Source organism: Mustela lutreola, chromosome 11 (assembly GCF_030435805.1).
Source record: "Mustela lutreola isolate mMusLut2 chromosome 11, mMusLut2.pri, whole genome shotgun sequence".
NCBI classification, from domain to species: Eukaryota; Metazoa; Chordata; class Mammalia; order Carnivora; family Mustelidae; genus Mustela; species Mustela lutreola.
Window position 1 is genome coordinate 26,563,124 of NC_081300.1, and position 27,958 is coordinate 26,591,081.

At 42.7% G+C, this 27,958-nt stretch overlaps 1 protein-coding gene across 5 annotated transcripts in view; it reads right to left on the reverse strand.

Moving 5' to 3' along the window:
- Positions 1-27,958, reverse strand: part of KATNAL2 (katanin catalytic subunit A1 like 2) — a 76,302-nt gene that overhangs the window by 20,920 nt on the left and 27,424 nt on the right. For 3 of the 5 annotated variants that reach the window (XR_009345897.1, XR_009345898.1, XM_059139794.1), the window contains 10 exons: positions 21,369-21,439; positions 18,551-18,720; positions 17,172-17,214; positions 13,572-13,689; positions 12,093-12,191; positions 9,707-9,805; positions 9,427-9,504; positions 5,883-5,981; positions 3,868-3,931; positions 3,551-3,669 (listed from right to left, as the gene is read on the reverse strand). Coding sequence is in view for 3 of the 5 variants with exons in the window: in XM_059139794.1 (XP_058995777.1) it covers positions 3,551-3,669; positions 3,868-3,931; positions 5,883-5,981; positions 9,427-9,504; positions 9,707-9,805; positions 12,093-12,191; positions 13,572-13,689; positions 17,172-17,214; positions 18,551-18,720; positions 21,369-21,439 (960 nt within the window). In the remaining 2 variants the exon portion in view is untranslated. Of the gene's footprint in view, positions 1-3,550; positions 3,670-3,867; positions 3,932-5,882; positions 5,982-9,426; positions 9,505-9,706; positions 9,806-12,092; positions 12,192-13,571; positions 13,690-17,171; positions 17,215-18,550; positions 18,721-19,091; positions 21,440-27,958 lie in introns of all 5 variants that reach the window. The other 2 variants (XM_059139796.1, XM_059139795.1) reach the window with 2 other exon arrangements.

Below are 27,958 nucleotides of genomic sequence, written 5' to 3' on the forward strand. Positions count from 1 at the left end.
ATGTGTCTGTTTTTATGCCAGTACCGTGCTGTCTTGGTGATCAGAACATAGGCAGTAACCTCTTCAATATCAGCCACAGAAACTTCTTTCAAGATATGTCTCCAAAGGCAAAGGAAACAAAAACAAAAATGAATTTTTTGGAACTTCATCAAGATCAAAAGCTTCTGCACAGCAAAGGAAGCAGTCAACAAAACAAAGAGGCAACCCACGGAATGGGAGAAGATATTTGTAAATGACAGTATAGACAAAAGGTTGATATGCAGGGTCTATAAAGAACTCCTCAAACTCAACACACACAAAACAGACAATCATATCAAAAAATGGGCAGAAGATATGAACAGACACTTCTCCAATGAAGACATACAAATGGCTATCAGACACATGAAAAAATGTTCATCATCACTAGCCATCAGGGAGATTCAAATTAAAACCACATTGAGATACCACCTTACACCAGTTAGAATGGCCAAAATTAGCAAGACAGGAAACAACATGTGTTGGAGGGGATGTGGAGAAAGGGGAACCCTCTTACACTGTTGGTGGGAATGCAAGTTGGTGCAGCCACTTTGGGAAACAGTGTGGATGTTCCTTAAGAAATTAAAAATAGAGCTTCCTTATGACCTGCAATTGCACTACTGGGTATTTACTCCAAAGATACAGACGTAGGAAAAAGAAAGACCATCCATACCCCAATGTTCATAGCAACAATGGCCACAGTAGCCAAACTGTGGAAAGAACCAAGATGCCCTTCAATGGACGAATGGATAAGGAAGATATGGTCCATATATACAATGGAGTATTATGCCTCCATCAGAAAGGATGAATACCCAACTTTTGTATCAACATGGACAGGACTGGAAGAGATTAATGCTAAGTGAAATAAGTCAAGCAGAGAGAGTCAATTATCATATGGTTTCACTTATTTGTGAAGCATAAGAAATAACATGAGGACATGGGGAGATGGAGAGGAGAAGGGAGTTGGGCGTGGATAACCATAAGAGACTATGGACTCTGAAAAACAATCTGAGGGTTTTGAAGGGACGGGGGTGGGGGGATGGGAGGTTGGGTGAGTCTGGTGGTGGGTATTATGGAGGGCACATATTGTATGGAGCACTGGGTGTGGTGTATAAACAACAAATTCTGGTCCACTGAAAAGAAATTTAAAAAAATAAAAAATTATACAAAAAACAAAACAAACAAAAAACTCAGTAAAAGAAGGGTATTGTGTAGTATATTCCTACTTGTATTTAATAAGGAAGGAGATATGGATGAAGTTGTTGGTCTTAATATAGATACAGATAAATTTTCTAAAAGGCTGCACTAGCAGATTGTAGTAGTTGCCTCTAGGAAGAGGACTCAGGGGTCTATATTTCCTTTTGTACCCTTTTTTCTTCCCAAAAATACTAGTTATTTTTTAAAATATTTATTTATTTTAGAGAAAGAGAGGGAGCGTGATTCGGGGGAAAGGGAGAGAGAGAATCCTTCAGAAGACTCCCTGCTGATTGTGGATCCTGATGTGGGGCTTGATTCCAAGGACCCTGAGAGCATGACCTGAGCTGAAATTAAGAGTCAGCCGCTTAACTGACTCAGCCACCCAGGCTCCCCAACACTAGTTATTTTTTTTTTCAAATATATGATAAAGGAAGGGGAGAACTGGGGGAAGGACTCATTTCCTCACCCTTAGAATCCTAACAAAATAATACTGAAGCAAAGGATAACTTTAGTTAAATAAAATGTTCACAGAATGGAGAATCCCTGCTAAGTGACTTTTCTGGTTATCCAACATTAAACAAGATAATTCTTTTAGTAGTTTCAGTTTTTGTTAAGAATATTCATAAGAGGGGCGCCTCGGTGGCTCAGTGGGTTAAAGCCTCTGCCTTCGGCTCAGGTCATGATCCCAGGGTCCTAGGATCAAGCCCCACACTGGGCTCTCTGCTCAGGGGGAGACCTCCTCTCTCTCTGTCCGCCTCTCTGCCTCCTTGTGATCTCTGTCCATCAGATAAATAAATAAAATCTTTAAAAAAAAAAAAAGAATATTCGTAAGAGGGGCAATCGGGTGTCTCAGCCAGTTAAGTGACTGCCTTCTGCTTAGGTCATGATCCCAGGGTCCTGGGATCGAGTCCCACATCAGGCTCCCTGCTTGGCGAGGAATCTGCTTCTCCCTCTGCCTCTCCCACTGCTCATGCTTGCCCTCTCTCTCACTCTCTGTCTCTGAAATAAGTGAATAAAATCTTTAAGAAAAAAGAATAATCATAATATATTTGAATTTATTCTTCTCTGTCCAGGGAATATAATGTAATCTTTCTTTGAGCTTCTTGCAGTGTTTTGTGCTCACAGTTGTGAACACCACTTTTCATGACAGAAGAGAAATCTAAACTGATTCTGGGGGCATCTTGTAAAAGTTTTATTGTTCTTCAGCCCATAGAAATGGAATGTTAAAAAAAGAAAAAGTCTTCAGGCTGATGAAGATTTTATAGTTAGCTGGATTTTAACTAATTGACATCAAACTAACTAAAATCACATAGAACCCACAAATTTAGGAACAGGTGAGTTCCAACCCCACCTTTAGATGGGGTAGACTCAAAGAACAAAGAAACAGATGTCAACGTGGATTTCCACGAATTACAATCGTGAAGCGGTGATAAGAACTGTAAAAACTTACACATTTGAAGTAACTTGAGAAAAGAATCAAAGTAATAAATGATAGACCATTTTAGGTAAATCAATCCTATAAAAATATTCCATTATGACTTCCAAGGAAGCCATAATATTTTGAAAATGAATCATCCAAGGGAATGTAACTTAAGCATAATATTTTAGAGTAATTTCTTTTCAGAAAATATATAGTACTTACATTGACTTGGTATTGATTACTTTCCAGGCATTCTACAGAATTCAACAGTTTAACAGGATTTCTGAGAAGGACCCACCTTACATTGAGGTGTTAAATCATAAACAGATGTTCTCTTAAGGTGCCAGAAAGTATAGTAAAATTTTATAGTAAAAAATTTTGTATTATATTTTATATAAAATATATTTTCTATTTCTCTCCTAAGGAGAGGAAAAAACTGTAAAGCTATGGGGCACTGTGGAGGAAAGTTGCTGAGAGCATCTGAAAAAAGATAATTGTTTTCAATTTCTTGATTCTTTCTGAGGGTATCTAGTGTAGGTACTAGCGTATGCTAGTAGCTTCTCGATAAATGTTAGCTGAATATACTGCACATGCTTAAAAATAAATGTTTCTTGGAGGAAGAAAAAAAATATTCCACTTCCTAAACAACCTTTGTCCCCGCTTCCATTCCTAAGCTACAGGAATCAAAAAAGCACTGCTGGTCACATCCCCAAAGGAAAGGAGATCATATTTTGCTGATGGGAACAGGATTAATATCCACATATAATAGTCAATCTATCTCCTGGGCTTTTGGTCATCAAAATCCAGGATAAATTCTAGCATACAAATACTTAAAAACAAATAAGCTCTAACATCATGTTGAACCACTGTATTCTGTTGGAGCTTATTGTAAAAAAATATAAAATCAAGAATTCCTACCCGAACAAGTTTTTCTGAATCGCCTCTCCATTTGCTGACAATGGTAGATGCAGAAATGTTAAAGAAGGTGGTTTTACACTCCGTGGCCACAGCTTTAGCCAGTAAGGTCTTTCCTGTGCCTAGAGACACATGAGGATAAAATGCGAGTGACCCCTGCACTCCGTTCCTCTGCTCACAGATAGAAGTCAGTCTCCCAAGTGGAAAAGGAGGTGGCCACCCAGGGGTCCTTAGCCCCCCGCCTGAATGAGGACAGACAGGCCAGCTCACCCTCGGCATCCACACTTCACATCAAGTCCAAATCAGAAAGATTCCTTTACCTGGAGGACCATACAGCAGTAGACCTTTCCAGGGCGAAAGGATTCCTGTAAACAGCTGCGGATACTATGGAAACAAGGAACAAAGATGAGGTTTGGAATCAGTATGTCAGCCGGCACACCCTCAGCACAGACAAATGAAGGAAGCTGGGGAGAAACACAGCACAACGAGTCAGGTCTTCCTTTTGTTGAGGCTCACTGCTTGCTTCTGTTTACATCTGATTTCTCCCCATTTTACTTTCACACTTAATAGCAATGCCCGGCTTAATTTTTGTGGCTTTTAAAAGAGCAGTATTTGTTTTAAGGAAAAGAAAGGCATATGTGGGTACTTTCCTTCTCTGTTACAGTAGTTATTTCCTACATACATAACATCATTTCTCCTGGAGTTCTGTGTACAGAGTATTTGGCAATCTTTGGAATGTTGTGAACCAGGAATGCCCTTTAAGGTAAACACTAAAACCAGCCAACAACGGTGTATGCGAATAAAGCACAAAGCTATGGCAAAGCCTGATTTAGAAGTCGGGAACATTCAGTGCTGAATGCCTTGTGAGACACAAACTCCAAAGAGGACATGCATGGACTTCCGTATTCCACAAACTTCCATGATTATCTCCCATTAGTTCAAATCCAGACAGTCGGGGATAGTAAGTAGAGCTGATAGAGAACAAGGGAGAAGGAAAAACGATAGTAAAACTGTAACTAAGCTCCTGTTTTCTTGCTGATGCTGTTGCCAAAATCTCCATGCCATCACACACAAAGCTTATAACACCATGGAGATGACATTCCCAGAGCTCCAATGAGATGTCCATCCTTTCCCAGAAGACTTGTACTGTAGAGCCACTCAGAGGAAAGAGTGAATAAATTTCTACTAAATCTGAATGCCAGTATATTTCTTACCTCCCATGTCTGAATACAGGAAGAAAAGGCAGGGAGACCATCCAGATTTACTGATTTTTGTCTCATTAGACTAGAAGCAGCCAAAATTTAGGGTCTGCATTCTTATCTCAGTGATAAGAATCAATAGATTAGTCAATACAACAAATGTGTTATCTTGACTGCGGGAGATCACAGAAAATGGCCACAAATTAGCTGCAGCTCCTTCCACCGAGAGAGTATATTTCTCCGACACTAGAATCTGGACTTGGCCCTGTGACCTTGGCCAATGAAACATCAGCAAATATAAGAAGAGACTTGAAAATATAGGAACTATAAGAAGAGACGTGGAAAATGCTGTTGGAGTGGCACCAGCCCTTTCTTGCTTCTGTCTGGGAAGTCTGTGCCACCTTCCTGCCTGCTGGGGGAGGAGAGGCACGTGGACAAGTCTCAGTCATCCTGTCTACGCCAGCTTTCCCAGGCTCCAGCCCAGACTGCCTCCCGCCACCCAGACTGCCTACCAAATGCACGACGTCTTGGGGTGGTCTGTTATACAGCCACAGCTATGGGGTACACAGACCTTCTCATCACCACACTTGCAAACCCAACATGGAATGTCTTGTTTTTCTGTTTTCCTTCCTGTTTCATAAACTGCTCTGCACAAAGACTTGTCAGGAAAGAGCAGTGAGCATGATACAATGGCTTTCCTGGCCAGTGCCCTGGAAGGGGCTGCCTGGTGTTTACAAAAAGTCAGAAACAGAACCCTAGATGAAGTGGGTCAAGGGGGAGGGCCATCTGTAGAAACAAAGTGAGAGGCCCTCTCCTACAGGAGGCATGTCTACTATAGTAAGTATATTTTTAGGGAGGCAGGCTAATTTGAACCAATCTGTAGGAACTGACAAGTCTTAGATCTAAAATGATCACTTGAGCAGACCCTGCCTTGACCCAGTATGTAACAGGATTTCGAACTGCCTGCAGTGGCCTGGGCCTTGGTACTTCCATGTTTAACCAAATATTGTGACACAGCCCAAAAGTTAAGGCGATGACAGAAGAACGTCCTGTCCTCTTCCTGATGGGTGTGTGACATACAGTTTGTCCGGTGGACAATGAACAGAAACCACCCCCAAGAGGCTTCCCATCCTTACCCTGATAGGGTACACAACAGCTTCCTTGACTAACTGCTTGGCTGCATCGAGTCCAATAATGTCATTCCACTTTATGTTAGGATTATGGAGATAAATGTCCTGCAATGCACATTTGATCATTTTGTTAAAACTAATGTTTTCCTCCACAGCTGTAATAAACACAGGAGCAGCAGAGTACTTGACTTACAATGGGGCATAAAGTGCTGGTGATAAAAACTCTTCATATTAGATATATGTGTATATATACATGGTAATTACGGGCTAGTTCACCAAAATGGATGCCATGAACACATTCAGTGATTTTTTCCCCCAAGAGGAGATTGATGAGATAATACAGTACTTTTAAGAGGAAACAAAATCTCCTAACGATGGATTATACCTGTCTTCAGTCAATAGCAAACCATGCTGATTTATGACTGTAATCAAAGAAGCTACAGAATGTGCCTTCAAATTACACTGGCTTTTACTGCAAAACAGAGTTCCGAACCAGGGCCTGGCCTCTCCTGCTCCTTGATCTCACAAACGCTTTTTTGTGACCTAAGAGATAATGCTCCTCTGAAACCAATGTCTCCTTTCCCCCAATGCTCCCTCCCTACTTCCCATCAGGAGCAATTGCTTCTACAAAATCCAAGGAAGCCAACAAGCAAGCAAAAGTGCGGTTTGCCCTCTCCTAGTGGAACCCTATAGCCACCATCCGGAACAATCAATTAAGGCAGCTTTTACTAATAACTACGTTACAGTTTCCAAACTTCAGTTCCACAGGACGTCTCAGAACAGCCACTCAGGGCCTTTCTCAGTAGAAGCTGTTCCAGGCGTAGTGAGTATCAAGAGACAGAAAAGGCTTCCTTTTAGAAGTCACTTTGAGTGACTGTAGAACAATCTGGTAACTATTTTTATATTCAGTTAATTTTTTTAAAGATCTATTTATGTATTTGAGAGAGTTTGTGTACCTGAATGGGGGGAGGGGCAGAGAGAGAGAGAGAATCTTCAAGCAGACTTCCTGCTGAGCGTGGAGACCACCTCAGGGCTCAATCTCTGGACAGTGAGATTATGACCTGAGCTGAAACCAAGGGCTGGACACTTAACCTAAGCCACCCAGGCACCCCTATATTATCTAATTTTTAAATAATACATAAACATGTTTTAAAATATAAAAATACGTTTTTTCAGTGCTGGTGAGATGTTATGTCCCCATCCCTGTCCCCTGTCCTCCCACATCCTTCCACCATGCCTGACCACTTTTATTAGCAAAAGTATTCATACGAGTGATTTTGGTAGTGCCTAATAGGCATAATCCTGCGATACAGCGACAGAGAAAGGACTCCGTCTTCCAAAAAACAAAACAAAACAAAACCAAAAACAAAAAAAACAAACAAACTTGGGAGAGCGCCCCCTATCTTTATATTGTGGATCTGCAGGCTAGCCTACCTCCCGCTCACATTCTTTTTTTTTTTTTAGATTTTATTTATTTATTTGACACAGAGAGACAGCAAGAGCAGGAGCACAAGCAGGAACACAGGCAGGGGGAGTGGGGGAAGGAAAGAAGGCTTCCCGCCATGTGGAGCTCAACCCCAGGACCCTGGGGTCATGACCCATGCTGAAGGCAGAAGCTTACTGACTGAACCACCCAGGCATCCCCCCCCCCACACTCTTATTACCACAGTTTCTTAGGAAAAGCTTGGCACAGATGGGGGATTCATCTACCTTGGAATTCAAAGCATCCGTATATCAGAGCAGTATTTCTTGTCCTCGTCTAGAGCTGATAGTGAGTTCCACATAGCAATGTTTAATTCCCTAAAAGGAAGTTCCTCCTTATAGTAACAAAACTTATCAGTCATGAGGTGGTGATCTCCCCATCACTGTAAACATTCAAGCAGGGACTGGATGATTACTTCCCATGGTACTGGAGAAAAGATGCCAGGTGGAATCATTTGGGGCCAGTTCTACTCTACAACTCTGTCATCACCAGTCATGTTGTCTTTTTGCAGAAACAGTAATTAGACTATTGATTTTTATGGGCATCATTTTTTTTTCCTCTGCTCTCCTTTGCATCCTAATTACCACAGCCTGGCTCCGACCTCATCCTCTCTCACTGGTAATAACTTGAGAGCTGGTCTCTTCATCTCCATTTCTTTGCTCTCCATCCACCACACTGTCATTAGGACACACTAAAAGCACATTTGAGCATCCCGTTCTCCTGATGGACACCTCTCAAAGATTCCCCATGTCCTACAGGCCACTTCCAACCGTGGGCTAGCACTCACTGTGCCCCTTACCCAGAAACTGTGACCTCTCTCTGCAGCCTCCTTTCCCACTGCTCCTTGTGGCTCATTTGGCTAAAAGCTGTACAGTTTTGCAGGCATGTTGTTTGACACAAAACCCTCCACCCTCCCTCCTGTGCATTTCCATGTGCCTGTCTCTTGTGTATCTTCTTCCCTAATGCTTTCCCTATACTTTGACACAAAATACCCCTCCTTTTGTTCTCCTTACCCATGACATGAGAGACTCTTGTAGGCAAGGATTGTGTCTGATTCGTTCATCTTTGTGTTTCCACCCCCCAGCTTGATAGCTAATAGGGACAGGAAGAGCTGCCAAAGAGAACAGCCAGAGCTAGGGAACCCTTAATCACTGCAGACAAGCTGTGCATCTTGGAGCATATTAAACATCTCTCGGAGTCTGCCTAGGTTCTAGTCTTTCATTAAATATGAGATTGCTGGGTATCAGATAAGTGCCCTGTAACTCAGGAAGGTATTCTGTTCCCAAGGAACATGTTCAAAGTCATATGGCTAGAAAGAGAAGGATAAAGAAATCAAATCCAGCTCAACTGATTCCAGAGCCAGTGTCACTCACCAGGAGACTTCACTGCTTTTAAATTCTGGAGAGTAGGGAGGTAAGTGGGGGGATGGGGTAACTCGGTGATGGGCAGTAAGGAAGGCATGTGGTGTGATGAGCACTGGGTGTTACATGCAACTGATGAATCACTGAACTCTACATCTAAAAGTAATGATGTGCTGTATGTTGGCTAACTGAATTTAAATTTTAAAGAAAGAAGAAAATTAAATAAATTCTGGAGGGTAAGCTTAAAAATCAGTAGTCCACATGATAAGCTCTTTACTACTAATCTTGTTTTTTGTGGAAATTCCCAATTATGAAATCATCAGACTGCCAACATCTGTGTTTCTAGACTTTGACTGTTGAAACCAGACACAGGTGTGCTCTTTCCTTCTCTAAGAGGCTTTCTTTCCTTAACTCTTGGCTCTGCTCTAAAACCTTTCACCTGTCCCTTCCCTTCTAAGTCTTTTTCCCTTTTGGTTTTCTTGGCCTCTGTAGTGAGATGGTGGGCTTTTTGTATTGTAATTTTATGATTCTATAATTTATTTATCATGCATTATTGTGCCTCTAAACAATATGAGTGCCTTTGCAAGTGGGGGCACTTTATAAATAAATGATCATATTTATTGTTATTAATAAAAGAAGCAGCCCACAATGCTCCAGGAGCCCCAATCCGCCTCCGTAAATTTGTGAATTGAATATCAGATCTTACCCGGCTCACCACGGCTGCCAATTCTCGCATCTCACTATTCATGCCAATAAATGCACTCAGAGGTTTCAACAATCGTTCCTGATGGTGGGAACAGAAAGCTTTACGTTACAATATTCCTCATAATTTAGAAAGCGAAAGGGGGCATGGATCTCGGTGACATAAGTGTTAGCAGGCTGCTGTGACGTTCGATTTGATCTCAGGGTTTCTCGGGACTCAAAATTATCTTTCTGAAGTTTGTCTGGAGGTTGGCAGTTTGCAATGTCGCATCTTAGCCACTTACTGAGGGGTCTGGGTTACAGTCAAAGCTGTTCAAGCCAAGTTCGCTGGTTGCTCCTTTGATGGCATCTGTGAGCAGCCCTCGGAAGTCAACGATTTGGCCCTGAAACGGAGTAATGGTTACTTACACCATTAAGACATGGGGGAAGACTATCCCTGATAGCTCAGCTTCAGTAAATCAAGACACATTTATGTATCTTGGTATGTAGGGCAAACTTAGAGGGAGGCCTTAAAAAGGACCTGCACTAATCATGAACGAGATGATTTCTTCAAGTTGGACACTCTAGAAAAGAAAATTAAGTTGCAGATAAACCCTTCAGAATGAAGTTGTTTGAATGAAAACTCACAAGCATTTTTCTGACACCATGCCTTCTGCTTCCTTCCAGGTCTGCCTCCCCTCATCGTCTGATCCTTTGAAACATCCCGCACCCAGGAAGAATCCACTGGCACAAGAGTGACAAGAGCGCCCACTTACTTACAGTCGTGTACCTTCTCTACTCAATAGAGTCCCAGGTTACAAGTGGCTTAAGGCCAGAATTCAAACCCAGATGTCTGTCCCCCATCCTCCCCGTGCCCCTTGCAGTCCCCGCAAGGGACAGGCCGAAAGAAAAAGCAAGGATGCATGCAGAAAACAAAACAGTTTAACAGCAGTAGCCAGCATACACGGGTATATGTGCAGACCTCCATGTTATACACCGGGCACGAGGCTAACACTCTCCGTTCAAGATATTTAAAGCAGGCACTGATTATTTCCATTTTCCGGAGAAAGAGAAACGAGGCTTGGAAAGATTGAGCAACTTGCCCAAGGTCACACAGCTGAGAAAGTCGGAGCAGGGTTCTGAACCTAGGCAAACAGACTACTGCCTTTAAGAAATGCCTACTAAATTTGTAGGGGGTCCAGGAATGCCGAAGCTAGGGACCCTAACATGGCCATGACAGGCCCATTTTGGAGATGGGCCCCTGGCCATATACCCTCATTCAGTTTATGAACATTTGTAGTGCTAGGGAGAAACCCATCTGCATATTAAGGATACTCTCTTCAGGACACTTCTGCTGGAAAGAGAATTTATAACCAGACTCCTTCAAAGGTTAAGTGCTGGGTTAAGGAGTCCCTTCCTTGTGACCTGATCAGAAATGACTATTCATATCAACACGAGATGTTCATGGGAGAAACTAGGGCCACAGAATTACTAGGCCAAAGTGACTCAAAACACAATGACACTGGCAGAGGTAAACCGGGAAGCATTTCTTCGCAGGAGGCACTGATCTGAACGCATCATCTCCAGCGATCACCCGTATCACCGAGGCCCTTCCAGGGAGCCACTGGAGGCCAGTGAGAGCTCCTTGACTTCCAGGGAGATGCTCCCAGCGCCCCCTTCAGGCACACACAGCCAGAGTCTCGTTTATCCAAGAAGAGCTGGCCAGAGCTAAATCCAACGTCCTGTAGTCTGAGAACTTGCCCAGAGAAAGAAGAATGGCTCTTACAAGGAGTACAATACAACCCCGGAAGTTACAGTCAAGAGAAATCTGTTGATGTTGATACTGCTTCTTCTCATCCTCAAAGGACATGTGTTAACTAGCCTTTTGCCTCCATCTACCCAGTCTGAGTCTTTTCTGTCTGAGCCGCTCTTATTGATGGATCAAGACATGAGGTTCATTATGAAAGGGGTAGAGCTATCTCTTAGGGACAATATCCACCCTGTTTCTTTTTTATTTTTTTTTAAGATTTTATTTATTTATTAGACAAGCAGAGATCACAAGCAGGCAGAGAGGCAAGCAGAGAGAGAGGGGAGAAGCAGGCTCACCACCAAGAAGAGAACCCGATGTGGGAGTCGATCCCAGGACCCTGGGATCATGACCTGAGCTAAAGGCAGAGGCTTTAACCCACTGAGCCACCCAGGCGCCCCTATCCACCCTATTTCAACTGAGGTTTCATGGCTCACATGAAATGACACTCAAGCCTAGAGCCACACCTCCAGGGAGGAAAGGGGCCACTACTAGTCAGGTACCACACACAGAGAGGAAGAGAAGGATGTGTGCACCACCATAACTCCTTCAATAACCCAGAACACCAATGTTTCCCATTTCAGTCCCAGGACGTTTAAGCTGACCGTGACATTAGAAGCCAACCCCCTGAGCTTACAAATAGGGAGACTTGAGCTTCTTAGAGATGGGGCTGTTCTTTCAAGACCATCCATCCAGAAAGGAGATTCAGACCAGAACCCCAGGGCTCAACCCCCCAGCCAGTGCTCTCCTCAGCTCACCTCACAGCCAGGCTCTGACCATTCTGTATTAGCTTTTCTATTTGACAACGATAACATTTTTTATTTTCGTTTTTAGAAAGAAAAGCAATTTCCCATTTTGGTGCTATGTTCATGAATTCTACTTACTTTTTGTGGGCGGATGTTTTCTTCTCCACCGCCTTTGTTGATTCCTGATATGCTCAAGCCAAAGTCAGCACTCTCCGCGTGGGAATTACTGACAGCCTCCTGAAGAAAGAGGAAGACAGTGAGAAGTCAGCCGTGGAAAGCAAGTGACAGATGTTGGCGGAAACTGCCCATTCCATCATCCAAAATTCACACATTGGCTCTCAGTTCAGTGAAAAGAAAGCCCGTGTGTAATTGGGCCACTTCTGTGTAGTCCCAGCAAGATGAATTCACTCCCTGCCTGAGCCATGTGGAAGAGCTGTCAGTGGAAGCCATGGGCTCCAAGCAGCTTTTCCAGTGAAGGAAACCATATGGTGCCTCAACCCAGACCCACTCACTGACTTTTCTCTTGTGACCAGAGGTGTGTGATGTGGGAGGGGCTGAGTTCGGAGATGGAGCAGAGCTGATATTCAACCCGCCACCTGTGGGATTCTCCTGCCCCATCTCACCCCCCTCCCCTCCCCGCAAGGCAGATTACACTGGCCAGGAGTGTACAACCTCTTTGATGTGTACAACCTCTTTGAGAGGGAGAGATTCCTTCTGACAACTGAATTTCATGATTAAACGCCTTTCTATACCGCCAGGCATCTCTGACAGCCATTCTTGCCATTCCTTTTCACAATTTCTTTTTTTTTTTTTTTCTAAGATTTTATTTATTTATTTGACAGAGAGAGCTCACAAGTAGGCAGAGAGGCAGGCAGAGAGAGAGGAGGAAGCAGGCTCCCCGCTGAGCAGAGAGGCCGATACGGGGCTCGATCCCAGGACCCTGGGATCATGACCTGAGTTGAAGGCAGAGGCTTAACCCACTGAGCCACCCAGGCACCCTCTCCTTTTCACAATTTCACTTGGTTTTCTTTCCTCTGAAACCTGGTATGTTTGTCTGAACCCAAGAGCTTCTAGGTATGGATCCCTGAGTCAGGAGCCATTGATCTCACCCCCTGCTGGGCTCTTGCCTTTTCTCCCCACCCTGTTCCTGAGATGGTCCAGTGTGTTGGTCCGGAGGGGGACCAACCATGTGTGCTTTGGAGAAACCCATGGAATGGAGGAACCATTTCTGGCTAATCTTTGGCCTCATCCTGGATGTGCTTTGGGACAGGAAGACTTGTCACCTACAGTTACCTTAAATGGGATGATTGAGCATTGTAGCAACCAGGCCCCCTGCTCTTTCTGGGTCCAGGGCTCACCCCTCAAAGCCTGTCATCCAGGACTCTGACCAGGGGGGTAAGGCTAAGGGGAGGAAGGAGACCTCCCACTCAAATTAGAAGACATTAGGAAGACTGGAGATTTGCCTGCGGTTTTAATCCAGAAGAAAATCTACAATTTAACACAATCACACAGCATTTTAAAAACATATGTCCTTGAATAAATAAATGTGACTTTTTTTCTTGGAGCAATTTCTCAGCCACCTATAATTTTACCAACACCAAACAAAGCTGTCCAGACCTGTTTAGGATGCTCCTTACGGAGGGATTTGGCATCCCCTGATTTCCCCGCTGTGGTTCTGGACCGTGGCCTCTGCTGACTGATCTTGGGAAGATTTTGACAGCTGTCGCTCATCACTCTAGGGGAGGGAACAAAGACCTTGGAGGAAATTATCTTAACCACTTAACTTGAGGTAACTAAACAACTTGTTTAGCACCTTTAAAAAAAAAAAAAAAAAGGCATTCTGGAAAGATAGGCCTATGTGCCCCAGCTGGGGTCTCCATCTGCCCTGTCCTTCCACCCCATCCGTCCTGGCTCTGGCTTGCTCCAGGCTACCCCTTAGGGTTCTCCAAGACCAGGCTAGAGTGTCCACCTCCTCCCAGAGACCCCTGACTTCCTCTTCCTTTCCGCACATGCCACCCAACCCCAGCCCTTCTGCACATAGCTCTGTATTTCAAGAACACATGGCTTCATAAGCATTTCTCCAACATTCCCACTTCCCTTAAAGAACAGTAGCAGACCAGGGGGCAGGTTGTGGGGAGATAAGAGAAAGCCTAGGGATTTGCCAGTGGTTTTGGCCTGGTGTGCGGGGTGTACCTAGAGGGGATCTGCGGAAGGGAAGCAGACCTTGACTCATCTCTTTTGTCACAGATCTTCACATTTGCAAAACAAATGTTCACCAAATATTGTTCACTTAAAGCAAAACAAATCAATGGGGCTGGAAATTCAGACAGTGGCTGCCTCTGGTGGAGATGGGGAGTATTGGCTGGAAAGGGAGCCTATTGGGAGGCGGGGGGTGCTGGGGTGTGGCACTTAGAAGAGCATATATGGGTTTGACAGCATGTGTGTATATATATGGGTTGGATGGCATATATGTTACATGTTTTACCTACATCAGTGCAAGAGTAAAACAAATTTATACATGAGGTCCTCACCATGAGACCTAAAATTCAGTACTGGAATATTGTTGGATAGGACATGGAATCAGAGAGAGGCAGGACTGCGTGGAGGGCACCCCATAGCAGAAGTTGTTTAGTTTTCTCAGTTCCTTTGTCCTTACACGTGAGATGTGTTTGCAGGAGCTTCACTGGAAGCGTGTCTCCCATGTTCTAAGGGGTCTCAGAGAGCAGCTATTTCTCCATGTCTTTGCCGAGAAAGAAAAAGTTGTTTGTGTCTAATGTAAACAGATGTTTGGCCAGCAAGATCGCCCACACCAATGATACCCTCAGTGTCCATATGCGATGACCCCAGAGTTCACCCACAGGGGTGAGCGTCCTAAGAGGTGTATGGCATTTATTTTTCATCTGTAAATTAGGAATAAAAAAGCCTGTCCCTCGGGCCTTTAGCTGGCACAAAAATGAAATTATCTAGGAAATGAATACCAAACATTTTATAAGTGTAAACCCTTATTAATAGTATTGATTTAAATGAAGTGAGGTTTCATATATATATATACATATATGTATATATATATATACACATATATATATACATATATGTATATATATATATATACACATATATATATACATATATGTATATATATATATATATATTTGTCTAACGTCATTGCAGGGCTGGCAACTGGAAGTCTGATTCCCCACTCTGATTTCCCTTTAGAGGCAAGTGATTCACAGATTTGCTTTAACACAATCAAAGACAAGTGCTTAATGTGCAGAGCAGCGTGATTCATTTCCTGTCAGCTCTAATGATTGTAGAATTCTTCCTAATATGAAACCAAACTCATCCTACTGTAACTTTATTTGCCACTCCCAGGTGTGCCCTGTGGAATTCTACAAAGAAGGCTCAATCCTCTTTAGAGAGTGAAGACCCGTACCATGTTGTTCTAGGGGCACCTCCTCCCCAAGTCTTCCATTCTTCAAGCTAAACATCACCAGATGCTCCAGTCATTTTTAAGACTACCTTGCTCTTGGGGCGCCTGGGTGGCTCAGTGGGTTAAGCCTCTACCTTCAGCTCAGGTCATGATCCCAGGGGCCTGGGATCGAGTCCCGCATAGGGCTCTCTGCTCAGCAGGGAGCCTGCTTCTCCTCATCTCTCTCTCTGTCTGTCTCTCTGCCTATTTGTGATCTCTCTCTCTGTCAAATAAATAAATAAAATCTTTTTTAAAAAAAGACTACCTTGCTCTGAGAGTCATCCTCATCCTGGTCACTTTTCCCTTATCCACTGTCTTCTGACCAGAACAGTCACCTCCCACTCTGTGGACACTGCATTTCTGCTGAGGCCGAGATCACATGGGCAATCACATCACTCTGCTGACTCACACTGCATTTTTGCTAACTCAAATTTCTAGGTCTCTGATTTTGTAACGAAGGAGCTATTTGTCTTAATCTTTGGTTAGAGCCTATACCTTATTTCGTTCAATTTCATCTTGTTATTTGGGGCTCATCTTCCAAATTGCCAAGATTTTTTTGGCATCCTAATTCTGTTACCCATCCCATGAAATAACCATACCTCCCCTGGGTCATGGGCAAATCGGTACACTGGGAGCTTGCTCTTTGGTGTGAGATGCACAAATTAGGAAAAGGTACTTTCATTTGTTAATGGCCAGTCTCATGACACAACCTCTCATTTCAATATCTGTCTTCAATTATAAAATTATAAACAGCATTCATTACTTTCCTGATTATCCTTCCTGACTCCAGCCATTTGAAGGCTGACCTCTATGGTTGCTGTGTACAAACACTTACTCAGAGAGGAGCTGCAGACACCTAGGCTGCCAAGCTCCATCCCTAAAGAGAAGCAAAGTGCTCAGAAGACACTTGCTCATGGAATGTTCTGCCACATAGGGAATGCTGGGGAAGTTCCAGGCGTGAGTGGCTGGAAAATAATCAGAATCCAAATGCACGCCAAAGCTGGCCCCTTAAAATGCTCCTCACCATTTCCGTTCAAAAGTAATTATCGGGGGGCACTGGGTGGCTCAGTCAGTTAAACCTCTGCCTTTGGCTCAGGTCATGACCCCAGTGTCCTGGGATGGAGCCACGCAGCGGGAGCCTGCTTCCCCCCTCCCTCTGTCTGCTGCTCCCCCTGCTTGTGCTCACTCTCTCTTTGTCAAATAAATAAAATCTTTAAAAAGTAGTTATCATTCATTGTCAAAGTCTGACTAGCTTTATGGAAACTATAAATAAAAGGATAACACTTTGATCAAAACAATAAAACCGTTCCCAAAGAAGAGCACAAAACAAAGGTAGCCTCAGGCAGAACATTACTGAGAGTATTATCATGAAGCACGCAGGGGGCCCTCTACATGTGGGGACCTCACTTTGGGTCAGAAACTTGCTCCAAGTTGGTGAGTAGCAGAGCCAGGAATTGAACCTGGATCTTTTCCTCGCTGAGGTCTGTACTCTTCATAGCACAGAGCTTGGAAAGAGCACCAATGAATGCAGTTAATTGTGATAAAACCAGGAGAACCAACAGACAGTGACCCATATCCTGGGCACCTGTGACATGAGAAGAACCCATGGCTGGGCCCACCAAGGTCACATGACCATAGTCTGCAATTGCTGGTAGACAGACATGGAGCTGAGCTGGAGAATCTTCTGGAAAGGGGTCCCACAAACTCCTAGAGTTGGGTTGACTAAGACGAATTACCATTCATCTTACCTTCTGGTCTTCCCTCCACTTCTTTGTGGTAAATTATTTTCCACTGTGACAAAACAAATATTGGGAGGAAAAGGAAAGTTAATTTTTAAAAGAAAGTGATTTGTCAGTAATGTTTGTCCTCTCACATCATTTTTAAAATTTGTGTTACAGCCTTGTAGAATCTGGGAAGTCAAAGCTATTCTCACATAGAAAGAAGTGAAACTACCAGCAAAGAGAAAGAAGCCCATGTTTGCCAAGAATTTCCACACAGAGGAGGATCCCAAAGCCCTCAGATATGAAATGTGTTGGAAACCATGAACCTGGTGGCGACCTCAGTGTGTGCCAGGTGACAGTAATCATTTCAAGTTTTCATGAACTTGACACCATTTTGCTGTGGTCTGTGGGACACCAGGGCAATTCCATGGAGACTTATCAATTGTACTCTGCCAATTTACCTTAAAATAAACACACTGTGCCCAGTATCCCAGGAGACTATGGTTCCAAGTTAGATCAGAACAGAAATCTAGAGACTAGATTGTGTCAGCGATAGTCCTAGTGGCTCAGTGGTTAGGCATCAGTGTTTTCTCTGCCAAAACCCAGATCCAACACTCAGCCAAGGACTTGGGAGCTCTGAACGCTGCACTGGAAAGGAACTCACATAAAATATCCCCTCCAGCTAGGAGAATCGCCCCCGGCTATTTTTAATAGCCATTCCTCTCAGTTTCCTGGTCCCCACATGAAATGTTAAAGTCTGTGGCTTAACAAGTGCCTGGTAAACAGGACAATGATCTCCCTTGGTTTATAATTACTTCCCCCACTTACAGACTTCTAAGTCAATGTTACTACAAAACATAGGGCCCACACTTTAGATCTTTCCTCCAGCCAGCCTCCTTGACTGCTAACCTATACTGGGTCTTTACATTCTATTGATCATTATCTGGATTGATGGCTTTCAAAAGCATTTCATTATCTATACATGAGCTATTAGCTTCACCAATACTCATTTTCATGTTATTTTCAAGATAGATAATAGGTCTTCCTAACAACAACAACAACGAAAAAGTCTTCTATCATTTATCCTCTTCCAACAGCTCTTTTCATCTCTAAAGAAATGAAAGTAGTGTTGGTCTTCTAAAAAGTACCTGTGATACACTGGGGTTTTGCTCTCCTTGTCCTAAAATATATAATCCTTGAACAAATAGCAGCATGGCTCTAGGGACATCATGGCCCAGACAATCACACTGACGTTATCTGTATAGGATCTACTAGAGGCTACATAGTCTTTCTGGTCTTTTCTTTCAGTGCAGGGTGGCAGTAGCATCCATCTGGGGACACAATGAGGAAGAAACACCAATCTTAAAGATGAGAGAAAACCTTATTTCTAGAAAATAGCCATGTACCTGTGTCTGATGATGCCTTTTTGACAATTTTGGGGTATTTCTGAAATTTTACAAAATAGTAGCTCTCATACTCCATCAAAATAGTTTCAAGGTCAATGTTGTCACAAACTTCAAAGCGTCGTAACCCCAGTTTAGTTTCTTGCTCCAAAGCATTGGCTGCATCGATGTATCTGGCCATTTCACAGAAGAAAAAAGCAAAACAAAAGAATTGACTCTGGGTGAAATGAATAAAGCCAAACACGCACGACAAGTCTAAACATGTTCAATACAAATAGTAAGCTTATGTTAAATGGTACATTAGATGACAGTAGGATACATAATGTTCACCTATAGAGTAAGAAGCCCCACATATGGTAAAGACATGCACGTAGTGTTTTTCAAAGCAGTTGCCTCGGGAAGTTACATACTTACTCTAATGAGTAAGTTCAAAATGTTTTTGGAAGTGCTTAAAAGTCAAATAAGGAAATCAACTAAGAAAATGTTTTATGCTTTACCTTTACTCATTTTTAGCCTAAAGTGGGTATTTGCCCAACTCAATTACCTCTTTATTCACCAGCACTCCTTTTAGATAACATCGGGCAATTGATAAACCCAAATTCAACCTCAAGAGGCAAGATCTGCCATGATTTTGAAGCAATTGAAAAGGGTAGGTTTTGAGTTTTGAAGGAAATTCTGAAACTATGTTGATCAATATCATTGAGGGAAAGTTAGCATAAGAAGACATCATCGGCTTGGATGTATTATTCCTGGTAGTGTTTTCTTCAGTCACACGTGACACTAGCACCAGACTGGGGATGTAAGGACTGTCTTCACCGGGAGTTCTTCACTGTCATTTTTAACCTGTTCAGTTGTAGGGCCGTCCAACTTCGGTGGTCTTAGCAATAAAAGCAAATGCTTTGTCTCACTCTGAAAGTGGAAAGACTCTCCAGGTCTTAATCTTAGCTCTTGGCTTCTTATTGAAACCAACAACTCTCTCCTGAAAAGTGTGCAGATATGCACAAGTTAACATACAGTTTCATCCAAGGACCTCAGATTAAGAATTCCTGCTGCAGGACAGAGTTCTTGCTGTTTGGTTCCAGTCTGGGAAAGTAGAAGAAAACGTTATTTACTATCCTCTCTTCCCTGCCCCAGATTCAGGTCAATTGGAAGCCTGGACTTTCTTAAACAAGGTGGCCATGATTATTTCCGGTGACCCTGCTAATTTTAAAGACATTGTAAGTGTCAGTTGATAGTCGACCTCTGATCTTTCTGTCTACCTAATTGTTCCACTTAGCTCATGCCCTTTCTTTCTTTCTTTCTTTTCTTTCTGTCTGCACCTGCTAGAACATCCTCGTCCGTCATGTCTCTCTATCCATACTTCATACATATTCCATCCTCCATACATCTTTCAAGAGCAGCTCGCATCACCTTCTCTACAAAGCTTTTTCTGATTGTTTATTTCAATCCACTATAATCTATCCTCTTTGTGAAGATAAATTCTTAGTATTTTGTTAAGGGCAGGTCTACTTTTCTGGAAGTTTACTTCTCATCTTGAGAATCCACTCATAAAAGTACCTTAACCAAGGGATTCTCAGGACAATGAGCAACTCTAGTCGAGTTTTCATGAATGCGAGATGCAAGGGGCCATCTTGTGGCAGATAGGGGAAATGCATGCTTGGTGAATAACAGCAAGCACTGTAGCAGAAGGGATAACTACGCTGACTTTTCTTTGTTTTCACAGTTCTTCCTGATACAGTGCCTTCGCTCGGTTGACACCTGGGGCTGGATAACCCTGTTGTGGGTTGCTGTCACGTGCATGGAAGGATGTTTAGCAGCATCCCTGCTCTCTCCCCCCAGGTGCCATTGTGGCAGTCAAAAAACGTCTCCTGACCTTGCCAAATGTCCCCCAAGGGGCAAAATTACCCCAGTTGAGAACTGCTACGTTTACTTGAAAGTTCAAGCCCTAAGCCTAAAACCCAAATATTTTCTTCCTGGCCGAGGCTTGGAAAGAAAGAAAACTCAAAAGTAAATAGTGGATGAGCTCTCTTCCTCACAAAACCCAGAACACCTTCAGCCTTCATGGCAAGGGCTTGCCCGTTTCTGAATCAGGTTGGTGGCCAAACTCAAACGCTTCCCATTTCAGTTAACAAATGGCATTACACAGAAAAGAGAGTCAAGCACAGGTCATCAGGTAAATGCGATACCTTTATTTTGAGGGAAGGAGAATTGAGGACTAAGAGCATTATCTCTGTGTAGATACCCAGCAGTGGGACCCGGGGGAATCTTATTTGATAGGGCTGAAACCTGAATGGGAAAGGGAAGGTATTTCAGGAACAGGGTAGCTTTGTTAAAATTTTCAAATGCGTAATGGGAATAATATCTATGTAAATGAGGCAATAAAAGTCTGTGTCTGTGTCTGTGTTGCTGAACATGAGGGCATCGGTAGGCAGAGCACAAGGGATTTTTAGGGCGAAGCTATTGGATATGATACTGCAATGCCAGATCTATGACATTACACATTTGTCAAAGCTCACGGAATTCTACAGCCCAAGAGTAAACCCTGATGGAAACTATGGATCAGCTAACATTAATGTATCAAAATCGGTTCTCCAGTTGTGACAAACGCACCACGCCAATACAAGAGGTTAATACTAGGGGAGACTGGCTTGGGGGATTCCCAGTAGGTGGGAACTCTCTATACTTTCTGCTCAGTTTTTCTATAAATAGAAAACTATTCTAAAAAATAAATTCTATGAACTATTTTGTTAAGTGTGTATCTGGAAAAGTGGGGGTCAGGGAAAGAGGATTCATCTCTGTAAACATTTGTAATGTAACATACCCTTCTTGTGTCAAGTAATGCAAAATCAAAATAAGGAGATTTTTTCGCCGTGCTTCTGTCCTCATCTCGCACTGTGAACAAAAAGGAAAATTTAGATGGGATGACAATGAGAGAGAACACTCTTTTTAGAGCAATAAACCGCTGAAGGAAAATGTAACCTGTCAAAACCAAGAAGCATGACTTAAAGGCTAGAAGGCAGTTTGAGGTCTCTGAGGATATATAAAGTTATTTTCCATTGTCTTCTTCTTAGAGCTGCCTTCTCATTTGCAAACTGAGGGTATGATGATTTCAATTAGAATTGTACTTTACTAGTCAACTTCTTACAGCCAAGCTAACTGGCATCTGATTGCTCCAAACTGCAAAAGAGCAAATTGATACGCTCCTATTTGGGCCAGGTTCAGGAGAGTGATGGTAAAGAGAAGCTCATGACCTAGAAACCAGCTCTGACATCACAGGTACTCACCTGATACGACAACTTCACTTCACTCAGAGTCCCACCCGGTCCCAGCACAAATGGGGCACAGATTCCAGTAAGCCATTCAGCAGGTGGCCACACAGCAAAATGCCCAGATTATCCACTAAGAGTAGCAGAGGTCAGAAAAGGGACATTCCTGCATAAATGCATCTGCACATTTTTTTAGGGTTCATGGGCTCCATTTAGTTATCGGGCATCTCAAATTCCCCTGAAATGTATTCGTAAAATACCTACTTTCAGCAATACCTCCGACTTGAGAATAGCTTATCTAACATTTTTATCTAAGGGGAATACAGGTAAGAGCTGGATAAAAACAAAAAAGGCCCGAGTGGCCCAAATCGTATCATAAAAATCTATGTGCAAACACTCAGCTCACAATACATACAAAAACTTTTCAGATCTGCATCCAAAGCTTCCTAAAAATTAATGTGATGAAATTAAAATGTACATATGACTGTTTAAAATTCAAGCAGTACTATAAATCATTTTTCTTCTTACTTTGCTTTTTTACTGTGCAGAAACATATCTAACATACAACGTTCCATTTCAGCCATTTATTCATACAATTTAGTGGCATTAAGCTCATTTACCTTGTTATGCAACCATCACCACCATCTGTCTTGGGAGCTTTTTGATCTCTCCCAACTGAAACTCTGTATTCATTAAACAACGAAGCCCTCCACCCCCCCCCCAGCCCCTTAACCCCAGTGACCACCACTTTCCTTCTCCTCTCTATGAACTGGCCTATACTAGGTACCTCATGGAAGTGGACTCCTACAGTGTTTGTTCTTTGGTGTCTAGTTTATTTCACTCAGCAAATGTCATCAAGGTTCATCCATGGTGTCATGTGTGTCCAAATTTTTTTTTCTTTTCAAGGCTGAATAATAGCACTATGCATTTTTAAGGAAAACCAATAGTCTCTGCCCCACTCCTCTACCCCACCCCTCATCTACTCCCTAGAGGCAACAACCTTAACTACTTTAGTTGTTTCTGCTGATATTTACCTCTGTGTTTCTAAATATATCAGTGTTCCATGATACATGAATATTAGGCATTAACTAGCCACATCCTGTTAAGGTAGATGAGAACTAAGGAGTCATCCAACTTCTCCCCCTACCCTGCCACTGATATCAGTATTCCAGGATTCTATTATTAGAACCATGTAAACAGTGTTCACCACCGAGTCAGAAAGTACTTTTCCCTTCTGCACATTGTTTTTCTTGGAATGAATAATTGCCTCATTTTTTTTTTTAAGCTTGGTTACTCTTCTGTATACCTATTGCTAATTTTTAAACACCAACACACCTCTAACGGCCCCTCGTCACTTTCCTCACCATCAAATACATCTGAAAACGTGTCATTTACACTCCCCTCTATCCCACCAAGACTTCCCTTCAGTGCAATAGAATTGTCTCAGAATTCATGACAGGGAATAAAGCTTAGGATTGCTCATTGCTCTGTGGCACTTCTGTTGCTTTAGCAACACGTATATTTTATTTAGCAATATACGTGTTGGGCCCCAATCTAAGATATCTTATAGTTGGTCACACTAACAGTATGAAAGCTTCTACAAAAAAATCTTACACTATCCTGATATTAAGATTTTTATCACTGGCAGTATTCGCTCACCTTTCTGAAGATGTTGATACAACGATTCTTGATAAAGACTGAAGCCTTTTGAATTTACCATATATAATAACTTTGACTTTGCTGGTCAAAACCACCCCCCAAACCCCGCCTTTTTTGGGGGGGAATCTGATTTGCCTTGCCTCTAGCGCCATCTAGTGTATTAGGAGGGGAAGCACTTCATGAAATACAGGTCAGTTCCAAATTATTATTTGCATAATAAAGATGACAATCACAAAATTCAGTCCAAATCAAGTTTACAAAATAAAAATATAACCACCTGTTAAATAAGCAATAGTAAAAGTGATAGGCTATGTTTCTAAATATACAAATTCTCAAGTTCACACTTGGGGTTTAGATTCAGAATTTGAAGAGTCTAGAAGGTACTGGGTGATCATTGAGTCTAGGAACCCAAGATCCTGATAAATTAAGAGATTTGCTCAAAAGCCTGTGTAGTTGAGATTAGAACCCAGTGCTCTTCTCCCCATCACTCCCTCCCCTGCTCTTACCCCCTCCTCGACCATCCCCACCCCTACCCCTTCCCATTAACCACAGACTACAGAGAAGCTGCTATTTTAACTTGCCAAAATCCGTCTGCCAAATTTGCTAAAATCAAACAGTCATGGCTACCACACAGTCTTTCTTAGCTGACCCCACATAGTAACACATGAATGGTGTCTCTTACAAGAGCCATGAGAGCCGTGTCCATTTCCAGAGGGACTTCACTGGATACTGACTAGTGCCATTTCCAACTGGACAATGTTTTGCAAACTGTGGGGTGCTGTGCCCATAGCAGGGTCAGTGATCAGTGGCTGCTCCACAGCTGTTAGTTGCTTTGTTCATGTATTTCAGAGTGTCTCCATCCTTCACACTGGAGGCATGCACTTCTTCCTAATCTAAACAGGCAGAGATGTACCTGTTCTCTTATGAGTAGGATGCTAAGATTAGCTAAGGAGCATTTTGTTTGTGGTCCCCAGGACTGCACAGGCTGCACTGGGTTTGGCTGATAGCTCTGAATGTCCTGAAGATGAGAGTCTGGGTAGAGCCTGAAAACTTACCAGGGGAACAGGAAAAGACCTTGGGAGAGATGTTTGTTATTTTGGGCTATTTCTTTTTTACAGAAACAACCCCAATCGTATCAAGAGAGCACAAGCAGGGGAAGTGGGCAGGCAGGACTCCATCCCAGGACCCAGGGATCATGACCTGAGTGGATGCTTAACTGACTGAGCCAACCAGGAGCCCCAGGAGAGATGTTTTTAAAAGGGGATGGGGCGGGGCATCTGGCCGCTTCAGTGGCTGGGATGTGAGACTCTTGATCTCAGGGTCATGAGTTCGAGCTTCACACTGGGCATGGAGCTCACTAAAAAATAAAGAAAAAATAAGAAAAGAAAAGGGATGGGGAAGCAGAGGAGGATGGAGGAATGGATATGGGTAATAGTTAAGGGGTACAATTTTTTGGGGGGGTAGTGAAAATGTTCTGGAGTTACTGTGGTCATTGTTGTATCTCTCTGTAAATATACTTTGGGTGAATTGCATGGTATGCTAATTGTATCTCAAAGAAGGCTGTTTTGAAATGCCAAAAACAAATGGAGATAAATAGAGAAAATAAGGTTAAAATGAAGGTAAATAATTTGAATAACCTTTTCACCCTGATCTCTAAAACATATGGTCTGACCGAAAAATGGAAATTATTCCATGCAACATTTTGGAGCACTTCGAAATGGAAATGGTGGGGATAAAGAGCTGCTTATCACCCACACCACTGTGAGAGCCTGCTCACCAGCCTGACGGCAGAACCTGGTCCCATCCTGGGCTGGGCTGCCACTGGCACTCCTTTATGTGCTCTGATGACCAGCTATAGTGAACATGCTCAGTCCAGGTGAGTCCAGGTGAGACATGCTGGGCAGAAAAGAAAATGCAAAACCATCCAGAAGGCTTTCACTTCCCTTTACTGTAGACATTTTGTTTTGTTTTGTTATGTTTTATCATTATTGGCTATGCACATAAAAGTTGAAGAAACCACCGTAAGCATCATTAATACTTCTTCAGTTCATTGGACAAAATAAGCTTCTTTCAGTAAGAATCTCCAATTTCTTTAAATGCAGAAATCTTAATAAAGTTATCCAGATAATACTCGGGCTTGGCAATGGGCGAAAGAACATGCACTCAGCTGTAACTGGTGGAAATGTAAACTAGGACGACCCTTTTACAGAGCAAATTGGCAAAATCTATCAAAATGAAAAATGCACGTACTTGTTGACCAGCAATTCCACTCCCAGCAATTTACACTATAGAAGATCAATTATACTGTATTATAGAAATAGTCCATGTATGCACAATGATTAATGTTCAAGGATATTTACTACAGCATTATTCGTATTCATAAGAAAAAATAAGCTATAAATGCCCATTAGTGATTAAGTAAGTCACGGCAGGAGCTCACGATGGAAGGCAAGGTACCAGTCAGAAGAATGAAGTGGGTTGGAGCGCCTGGGTGGCTCAGTAGGTTAAAGCCTCTGCCTTCAGCTCAGGTCATGATCCCAGGGTCCCGGGATCGAGCCCCACATGGAGCCCCACATCGGGCTCTCTGCTCAGCAGGGAGCCTGCTTCCCCTCCTCTCTCTCTCTCTGCCTGCCTCTCTACTTGTGATCTCTGTCCGTCAAATAAATAAAATCTTAAAAAAAAAAAAAAAGAAGAAGAAGAAGAATGAGGTGGGTCTCTACACACTGACAAGGAAAGATTCTGAAGACATTACGTCTTCTCTCCACCTACTCGCTGCCCACCCCAAATATTGTGTTACTCAGGGAAAGAAAGTTTAAAATACAGGCTTGAATTAAATTTAACAAAGGAAAAACTTCAAATAGCACAAAAAGTTTACAAAGAGAAGATTCTTTCTCCATGCTACCCACTATTTTTAATTTCTTGTGTAATGGTTCAGAAAGGAATTACGAATATAGCAACATGCGTATGCGCAACTTTTTAAAAATTTACAAAAATGGAATAATTTTGTTTATGCTGTTGGGCATCTTGTTTCCCTCCCCCTTAATAATATGTCTTAAAAATCTTTCTACCCCAGCATATGTAGATCTACCTAATTCTAAGACCTACTGTAAAATGAAAAGTCACAGAAATACACAGCCATAATCTTTCACTCATAGAAAATGTAAGGACTGAAAACCCAGATACATCATTACCTACGGGTAGAGGAAGGCCTGGGGGCACAGCAACTTAGAGGTCAATCCATATACTTTTGAATTGTTTAAATTTAATGTTGGCAAGTAGGAAGCAAACATAACCTCAACTTGGGTTCAACTGTTCCCAGATCAGAAAATTTCTGGGCCAAAGAATTACATCCAGCACCTTCACAAAGAGCCACTCTGACATCCGGGTTCTTTGCCCCAGTCTTGGGAGGTATGGGGTGCAGGGCCATGTTCTTTCACTGGGAGGGAAAGATCCATACAAAGTCACTTGAAGTCACCTCCTCCACACCACACTTCCCATCCCCTGGGATTCCAAACCCCACCTCACCTCACTGCACATGCGCAGATTTGGAGAAACCTAGGAGTTTTCTCATCCACCATCCACAGCTACACCTTGGGTCTCACACCCACCCCAACAAAACTTGAGCTGGAGGATCTGTCAGAATTATCTCCCTCAGATTCCTGTTAGCCTCCTTGGAGTGTCACCCGAACAGTGACCCAGTGACCTGGGGAACTCACAGTAGAGCATGATGAAGAGGGAGGCAAAGCTCTCATTCTCGGGATGGAGGTACCTCTGGAGCCTGGGCTGATCTGGGCCATGTTGGCCATACTCTTCAGAGAATATAAATAACCTAGCAGAGAGCTTGTCCAGGGCTTCGATTGCATTCCTGGAAAATGGTAGCTGTCCCAGCTCTAGTCAAGAGTATTTCTAGGGGTCTTTGACTGGAATCACCAAGTTTGGCAAATACTCCCTGATGTGTATGGCAGACAATGGGGATTGAGGGACACCCTTTGGTTCAGTGACTTAGAATTCTGTTTGGTAATGAAGCTGCTTCAGAAAGGGCTTTCTGACTAAGCACATGGCAAAACAGCTTGTATTTGGGGGCTCCAGGCCTTGGAAATAATACTTCAACTTTTTCTTGGAAATGAGTTTGATGGGAATTCTGAATTAAGTGAGAATAGAAAAAAGATATAAGAAAATACTATTCACATATCTAATGCTAAATATTTAAGATGTGCTATTACTTGAAACACAGAATGTGGTCTCATGAATTTGTTAATTAAGAGTGTAAAGTTTACCAGATCTGTAACATCTTTATTCTCATGCCATTCAGATTAGCATAGAAAGTTGTCTTCTGAATTAAAGAAGTAAGAATGGGCCACCAACAAATGGTCAATTTAAACTGTGAAAGATGGTATACCCCTGAAATGGACACAATTAGATGCTCAGTTAATTTCTGTCTACCAAAGAAAGGAGGTCCAGAAGTGAACATCTAACTGCGGTGTCT